Source organism: Bufo gargarizans, chromosome 1 (assembly GCF_014858855.1).
Source record: "Bufo gargarizans isolate SCDJY-AF-19 chromosome 1, ASM1485885v1, whole genome shotgun sequence".
In the NCBI taxonomy this organism is placed as follows: domain Eukaryota; kingdom Metazoa; phylum Chordata; class Amphibia; order Anura; family Bufonidae; genus Bufo; species Bufo gargarizans.
Window position 1 is genome coordinate 344,916,890 of NC_058080.1, and position 8,669 is coordinate 344,925,558.

Consider the following 8,669-nt stretch of genomic DNA (forward strand, 5'->3'; position numbering starts at 1 on the left):
TGGGCTCACTACTGTGCGTTTATTATAAAGCCCTTGATAGTTTTTTTTTTTTTTTCCAAAACAGCCTTAGTGCCAAAGGTGGCTGAACAATGAACATGACCATCAATAATCAGCTATCTTTGGCTCCTTATTGCTTGTATACCCTATGATTGTCACATGAACAAGCAAATGCTTGCTCACTGTTCAATTTTGTGTCCTATCGGCTCATATGAAAGGCATCGGCCTCACAGAACACATTGCGCATGGTCTTCGACGGCGCATGTGCAAGATTACGCACCAGGCATATGAGGTCGGCGATGAGGAGTGAATAGATTAGCAGTGGGGCGGTGCTGGGCTCCAACGGACAGAGGTACAGCACCTCGGCTCCTTATTTAGGTAATTTGCATATTAATAAAAGCGATTTTATACACAAATTACAAGACACAGGGCAATAATACTAGTACAGGTCCTTCTCAAAAAATTAGCATATTGTGATGAAGTTCATTATTTTCTGTAATGTACTGATAAACATTAGACTTTCATATATTTTAGATTCATTACACACAACTGAAGTAGCTCAAGCCTTTTATTGTTTTAATATTGATGATTTTGGCATACAGCTCATGAAAACCCAAAATTCCTATCTCAAAAAATTAGCATATCATGAAAAGGTTCTCTAAACGAGCTATTAACCTAATCATCTGAATCAACTAATTAACTCTAAACACCTGCAAAAGATTCCTGAGGCTTTTAAAAACTCCCAGCCTGGTTCATTACTCAAAACCGCAATCATGGGTAAGACTGCCGACCTGACTGCTGTCCAGAAGGCCATCATTGACACCCTCAAGCAAGAGTGTAAGACACAGAAAGAAATTTCTGAACGAATAGGCCGTTCCCAGAGTGCTGTATCAAGGCACCTCAGTGGGAAGTCTGTGGGAAGGAAAAAGTGTGGCAGAAAACGCTGCACAACGAGAAGAGGTGACCGGACCCTGAGGAAGATTGTGGAGAAGGACCGATTCCAGACCTTGGGGGACCTGCGGAAGCAGTGGACTGAGTCTGGAGTAGAAACATCCAGAGCCACCGTGTACAGGCGTGTGCAGGAAATGGGCTACAGGTGCCACATTCCCCAGGTCAAGCCACTTTTGAACCAGAAACAGCGGCAGAAGCGCCTGACCTGGGCTACAGAGAAGCAGCACTGGACTGTTGCATGTAATTCGGAAATCAAGGTGCCAGAGTCTGGAGGAAGACTGGGGAGAGGGAAATGCCAAAATGCCTGAAGTCCAGTGTCAAGTACCCACAGTCAGTGATGGTCTGGGGTGCCATGTCAGCTGCTGGTGTTGGTCCACTGTGTTTTATCAAGGGCAGGGTCAATGCAGCTAGCTATCAGGAGATTTTGGAGCACTTCATGCTTCCATCTGCTGAAAAGCTTTATGGAGATGAAGATTTCATTTTTCAGCACGACCTGGCACCTGCTCACAGTGCCAAAACCACTGGTAAATGGTTTACTGATCATGGTATTACTGTGCTCAATTGGCCTGCCAACTCTCCTGACCTGAACCCCATAGAGAATCTGTGGGATATTGGGAAGAGAAAGTTGAGAGACGCAAGACCCAACACTCTGGATGAGCTTAAGGCCGCTATCGAAGCATCCTGGGCCTCCATAACACCTCAGCAGTGCCACAGGCTGATTGCCTCCATGCCACGCCGCATTGAAGCAGTCATTTCTGCAAAAGGATTCCTGACCAAGTATTGAGTGCATAACTGAACATAATTATTTGAAGGTTGACTTTTTTTGTATTAAAAACACTTTTCTTTTATTGGTCGGATGAAATATGCTAATTTTTTTAGATAGGAAATTTGGGTTTTCATGAGCTGTATGCCAAAATCATCAATATTAAAACAATAAAAGGCTTGAACTACTTCAGTTGGTGTGTAATGAATCTAAAATATATGAAAGTCTAATGTTTATCAGTACATTACAGAAAATAATGAACTTTATCACAACATGCTAATTTTTTGAGAAGGACCTGTATATTGTAATATAAATTGTGAAGACTGATGTGGTCATGTTAACAGCTCATTAACCCCTTAAGGATCGGGCTCATTTTCACCTTAAGGACCAGGCCATTTTTTGCAAATCTGACCAGTGTCACTTTAAGTGCTGATAACTTTAAAACGCTTTTACTGATACAGGCCATTCTGAGATTGTTTTTTCGTCACATATTGTACTTCGTGACACTGGTAAAATAAAGTCAAAAAAAATAATTTTTTTGCATAATAAAATACCTAATTTACCAAAAATTTGGAAAAATTTGCAAATTTCAAAGTTTCAGTTTCTCTACTTCTGTAATACATAGTAATACCCCCAAAAATTGTGATGACTTAACATTCCCCATATGTCTACTTCATGTTTGAATTATTTTGGGAATGATATTTTATTTTTTGGGGATGTTACAAGGCTTAGAAGTTTAGAAGCAAATCTTGAAATTTTTCAGAAATTTACAAAAAAACAATTTTTAGGGACCACTACAGCTCTGAAGTCACTTTGCGAGGCTTACATAATAGAAACCGCCCAAAAATGACCCCATTCTATAAACTACACCCCTCAAGGTATTCAAAACTGATTTTACAAACTCCGTTAACCCTTTAGGTGTTGCACAAGAGTTATTGGCAAATGGGGATGAAATTTGAGAATTTCTTTTTTTTGCCTAATTTTCCATTTTAACCCATTTTTTCCACTAACAAAGCAAGGGTTAACAGCCAAACAAGACTGTATCTTTATTGCCCTGACTCTGCCGTTTACAGAAACACCCCATATGTGGCCGTAAACTACTGTACGGCCACACAGCGGGGCGTAGAGTGAAAGGTGCGCCATATGGTTTTTGGAAGCCAGATTTTGCTGGACAGTTTTTTTGACACCATGTCCCATTTGAAGCCCCCTGATGCACCCCTAGAGTAGAAACTCCATAAAAGTGACCCCATCTAAGAAACTACACCCCTCAAGGTATTCAAAACTGATGTTACAAACTTTGTTAACCCTTTAGGTGTTGCACAAGATGTAATGGAAAATAGAGATACAATTTCAAAATTTCACTTTTTTGGCAGATTTTCCATTTTAATATTTTTTTTCCAGTTACAAAGCAAGGGTTAACAGCCAAACAAAACTCATTATTTATGGCCCTGATTCTGTAGTTTACAGAAACACCTCATATGTGGTTGTAGACCGCTGTACGGGCAAACGGCAGGGCGCAGAAGGAAAGGAATGCCACATGGTTTTTGGAAGGCAGATTTTGCTGGACTGGTTTTTTGACACCATGTCCCATTTGAAGCCCCCCTGATGCACCCCTAGAGTAGAAACTCCAAAAAAGTGACCCCATTTTAGAAAGTACGGGATAGGATGGCAGTATTGTTGGTACTAGTTCAGGGTAGATATGATTTTTGGTTGCTCTATATTACACTTTTTGTGCGGCAAGGTAACAAGAAATAGCTTTTTTGGCACGTTTTTTTTTTTGTTATTTACAACATTCAGGCTGACAGGTTAGATCACGTGGTAATTTTATAGAGCAGGTTGTCACGGACGCAGCGATACCTAATATGTATACAATTTTTTTTTTATTTATGTAAGTTTTATACAATAACTTCATTTTTAAAACCAAAAAATTGTTTAGTGTCTCCATAGTCAGAGCCATAGTTTTTTCAGTTTTTGGGCGATTATCTTGAGTAGGGTCTAATTTTTTGCGGGATGAGATGACAGTTTGATTGGCACTATTTTGGGGTGCATATGACTTTTTGATCGCTTGCTATTACACTTTTTGTGACGTAAGATGGCAAAAAAATAGCTTTTTTTACACCGTTTTTTTTTGTTTTTTTTACGGTGGTCACCTGAGGGGTTAGGTCATGTGATATTTATATAGAGCCGGTCGATACGGACGCGGCAATACCTAATATGTATACTTTATTTTTATTTATGTAGGTTTTACACAATGATTTTATTTTTGAAACAAAAAAATGATGTTTTAGTGTTTCCATAGTCTAAGAGCCATAGTTTTTTCAGTTTTTGGGCGATTATCTTGAGTAGGGTCTCATTTTTTGCGGGATGAGATGACGGTTTGATTGGTACTATTTTGGCGTACATGCGACTTTTTTGATCACTTTTATTACCTTTTTTGGGAAGTAAGGTGGGCAAAATTTCAATTTTCTCATAGTTTTTATTTTTTTATTTTTATGGCGTTCACTGTGCGGGGAAAGTAACATGGCCGTTTTATAGATCAGGTCGTTACGGACGCGGCGATACCTAATATGTGTAGTTTATTTTATTTTTTTAATTTTTATTCAGTGATAAATGTTTTTTTTTTTTCTCTTAACTTTTTTCACTTATTCTTTTTATTTTTTGACCCAGACCCACTTGGTTCTTGAAGATCCAGTGGGTCTGATGTCTGTATAATACAGTACAGAACCTATATAGGGTTCTGCACTGTATTTTACTTACACTGAACAGATCTATGCTTTCAGCACAGATCTGTTCAGCACCATGGACAGCAGGACGCCTGAGCAGGCGTCCTGTTGCCATGGGAACCTTCCCCGTCTGCTCAGTTATGGTCAGAACTTCGCAGACGGGGAAGGGTGAGGACGGGGCTTCGGGGGGCTCTCTGGGGGCTCTCTCCCTCTCCCATCGGGGGGCTGCAAAGGCACAGCAGCCCCCCGATCGGAGAGGGAGGGAGCTCCTTGCGCTGTTAACCTTTTCCATACAGCGGTCCATACGGACCGCTGTATGGAAAGGGTTAAACGGCTGACATCGCATCAACGATGTCAGCCGTTTATACCAGGGTGCCAGCAATGTGCTGGCACCCTGGTATAACCCACTGTACACCAACGATTATGCAATGGGAGGCGGGCGGGGGATCGCGATCCCGCCTGCCGCACCGCCCCCACTGCCTGCGACACCCCCCCTGCACCTCCCGCCGCCATCAAATCATACAGGGGTGCAGGGGGGGGTGCGCAATATTGATTTTAGGCACTCAGAAGTTTCTGATCCCCGCGGTCAGGGACCGCGGGGATCAGAAACTGCAAAAAGCGCAGCAAACCGCAGGTCTGAATTGACCTGCGGTTTGCTGCGATCGCCGACACGGGGGGGGTCAAATGACCCCCCCCTGCGTTGTTACGGGATGCCGGCTGAATGATTTCAGCCGGCGTCCCGTTCCGATTAACCCCTGCGGCGCCGGAATGCAGATTTTAAGTCAGGACGTACCGGTACGTCCTCGGTCCTTAAGGACTCGGGAAATAGGGCGTACCGGTACGTCCTCGGTCCTTAAGGGGTTAAGTGAAATCCTGGTGACAGAATCCCTTAAAGGCCTCTTGCACACGAGCGTATGATATACGATCCGTGAGTGGGCCATATGTCCCGTAGTGGCATTGATCGTGCGCACAGGAGTGAATAGCATCATAGTTTACAATGATGCTGTGCACGTCGGGCTGCCCGCGGGACTATAGTCTAGCACTCATTAGATCATATGAGTGCGGGACTATTGCAGCACAACACGGACGACAGCATCATGATGCTATGTACTCCCTTATGCACGATCAATGGCACTACAGGACATATGTCCCGCTAACAAACATTATACATCTTTTAGTGCATATAGTCATGTACAAGAGTTCGAAAGGTGTGGTCCATGATGAGAGCTAAAACTGGACCAACTTGGAATTTCAACAAGACGGCCTCCAAGATATTAGCAACGGAGCATTTCAATGCTTCAAAGCTAATGACAACCCTGGGGATCTAAATACATAAAGTGGGGGGACACTTTGAGACGCTACTCCATACAAAACAGACCCGCTAAACCAGGGGTGCACAACGTTTCCTGGTTGGGGGCCACATTGCCAGACTGAACCAATGACGAGGGCCGCAATTAAAATGTAAAGGTGTATTAACAACTGAAATATTGTACTTATGGCATATTGAACACACATTATATACCAGTGGTGGCGAACCTATGGCACTGGTGCCAGAGGTGGCACTCGGAACCCTCTCTGTGGGCACCCGGGCTCTGGAAAAAGTCTATGGTGTACCAGTATGCCTTAGACTTTTCCTGCTATTCATCAGCGCGGGGCGCACTATGAACGGCACAGGCAGCACACTGAATGTAGGCAGGCTATTATAGATAAATGATAAAGTACATGGAACATATACTGTACTGGTATTCAGGGTTAATTGCTGTGTTGGCACTTTGCGACAAATAAGTGGGTTTTGGGTTGCAGTTTCGGCACTCAGTCTGTAAAAGGTTCACCATCACTGTTATATACCATTAATGTTTAGTTACACTTATAGGACTCCCATCTAATGAGAGAAATACATAAAAAATGCATGTGAGCAGCCACAAGACATAGGCATACATGTCTGTTACCAGATGGTTGGGGGCCGCACAGAATGGTATCAAGGGCTGCATGTGGCCCCCGGGCCGCAGGTTGTGCACCCCTGCGCTAAACAAATGCAAAAACAGAACAGAACGTGACAAACTGATCCACATTACAGACGGATCCGGGATCCGTTTGATTGGCTTCCATTCGTTTCAGTTTAGTCATTTTAGTGACAGATCAGTTTCAAACAGATCTGTTAAACACTAGTGTTACAGTAGCCATATCTCCAACATGAACAAGTCGGATCCAGCACTAAAACAATTTTTAGTCAATGGGCGCAGGATTTTTTCTTTTTTTGTGTCTGTCGTGCTCAGCATGCCAGGACGCACACAAAAAAGCTGCTTGCAGCGTTTTTGTGTGCATCATGTTAACACAACAACATGGAATGCATTCTGGTGCCCTCCATTCAGTTTCGTCCCCATTGAAAATGAACGGGGAGCAAACTGAAGGATCCCAAAACTGTATAGCAAAACATAGATGTAAAAGAAGCTTAGACTGATCTGGTTGACATGGGCAACAACGATAGCCTATTTCACAGTTGTGATAAATCAAGCCCAATGTGGTTAAAGCAGCAGGCGCTAGACCGCTAGGAAAAGTCCAGCTACAAGGACTATCCTACAGAAAGATCTCGTGTTACACAGTACAAAGATTCCCTCACATAAAACAGTCAAATACAGGAAGCGCTAATTCACAATTAACAATAAATACAGTCAAATATATACTAATGGAGCTCACCCAGCCACACTGACGCAGAGCGTCTGCCATCTTCATACAGTACTCCCCTTCGACCTTCGCGCACGTTAGACGCTACGTGACTTCCGAGAACGTCATGGTCATGTGATCGGTCACGTGTGAGACGCGTACCGCTCACGCGTTTTTTGCTGTTCGGCTCCAGGGTGGTGGGGGTCACCCAGAGCAGAGCTAAGTGTGGTCTCTGAGTGCGCACGCGCGGTGTATAGTTTCACGCATGCAAATAAAGTAGGTACTTATCCCGCGGCTTTGCAATTATTTTTACGAACCCAGTGGATCTGCGCACACACCCTCCTCCAGCTGATTCCGGTATTCTGCCAGATTCCTATAACTGGCAGAATGCTATACCCGGAAGTGACACGCAAGTGCAAATCCAAAGAATTCGTAAAAATTCGTGAGGCTGAACTGCTCCAGATGATGTGTCTGCGCGTGCTCACTGAGGGGTAGGGAGATCTGATGGAACATTTTGTGCTGAAAAATCTACCTACCCCTGAGTGCGCATGCACGGTGTACGGTTTCGCGCATGCAAATGAAGTAGGTGCTTCTCCCGCGACAATGCAATTATTTTTACGAATCCGCAGATCCACACACACACACTCCTCCAGCTGATTCCGGCTGCGTCACTTCCAGGTATAGCATTCTGCCAGGTATAGGAATCTGGCAGAACAACGGTGTCCCGTGATATTTCCCTGCCCGTGAGATTTCCTGTTGTGACGCAGCCGCACTGGACATGACGTTCCAGCTTTGGAAGTAGGTGTGCCGCGTAGGCGCGCAATGACGGGGTAGGGAAAATTCACACCAGAGTTGGGGAGAAGGGGCCACCTAATGAACTTAGGCCTTACCTCTCAGCTGGACACCAGCCGACACTGCGCTGGTTCTTGGTTGATCTCTTACAATGCTCACTGGCCCATAATTTTTCCCTACCCTCTAACCGCTGGTGAGGCTCCCAGCGCATGCACAGTGTCGGCCAGTGTCCAGCTGAGAGGTAAGGCACAAGCGCATTAGGTGGCCCCTTCTCCCCAACTCTAGTGTGAAATTTCCCTACCCCGTCGTTGTGCTCCTGCACGGCACACCTCCTTCCAAAACTGGAACTTCATGTCCGTTGCGGCCACGTCACAACAGGAAGTGACGAGGGTAGGGGAAATATCACGGAACACTGGTGTTCTATAAAATTTTCCTACCCATGAAATTTCCCTACCCTCGTCACTTCCGTTGTAACCGGCCGCACCGGACATGACGTTCCCAGCTTTGGAAGGAGGTGTGACAGAGGTGCATAACAACGGGGTAGGGAAATTTCACAGCAGAGTTGAGAAGCAATGGGCTTGCACCATACCTCTCAGTAGGACACTGGCCGACACTGCACATGTGCAATGAGCCTCAGCAGCGTTAGAGGGTAGGGAAAAATTATGGGCCAGTTCGCACGTGCGGCGGACAGGGAGATCTCTTATACCAAACATCCATCCACTCATCGCGCCTGCACAGTGCGGGGGTAGGGAGATCTAATGGCCATTTGTTCTGTTAAA

The 8,669-nt window shown here is 44.6% G+C and overlaps 1 protein-coding gene across 2 annotated transcripts in view; it reads right to left on the minus strand.

Annotated features, from left to right (window-relative positions):
• Positions 1 to 7,264, minus strand: part of TIMM44 (translocase of inner mitochondrial membrane 44) — a 311,940-nt gene extending 304,676 nt beyond the window's left edge. For both annotated transcript variants that reach the window (XM_044306675.1, XM_044306666.1), the window contains exon 1: positions 7,132 to 7,264. In XM_044306675.1, the coding sequence (XP_044162610.1) occupies positions 7,132 to 7,167 (36 nt within the window). In that variant the 5' untranslated portion in view covers positions 7,168 to 7,264. The remainder of the gene's footprint in view (positions 1 to 7,131) is intronic.
• Between the last annotated feature and the right edge of the window lie 1,405 nt (positions 7,265 to 8,669).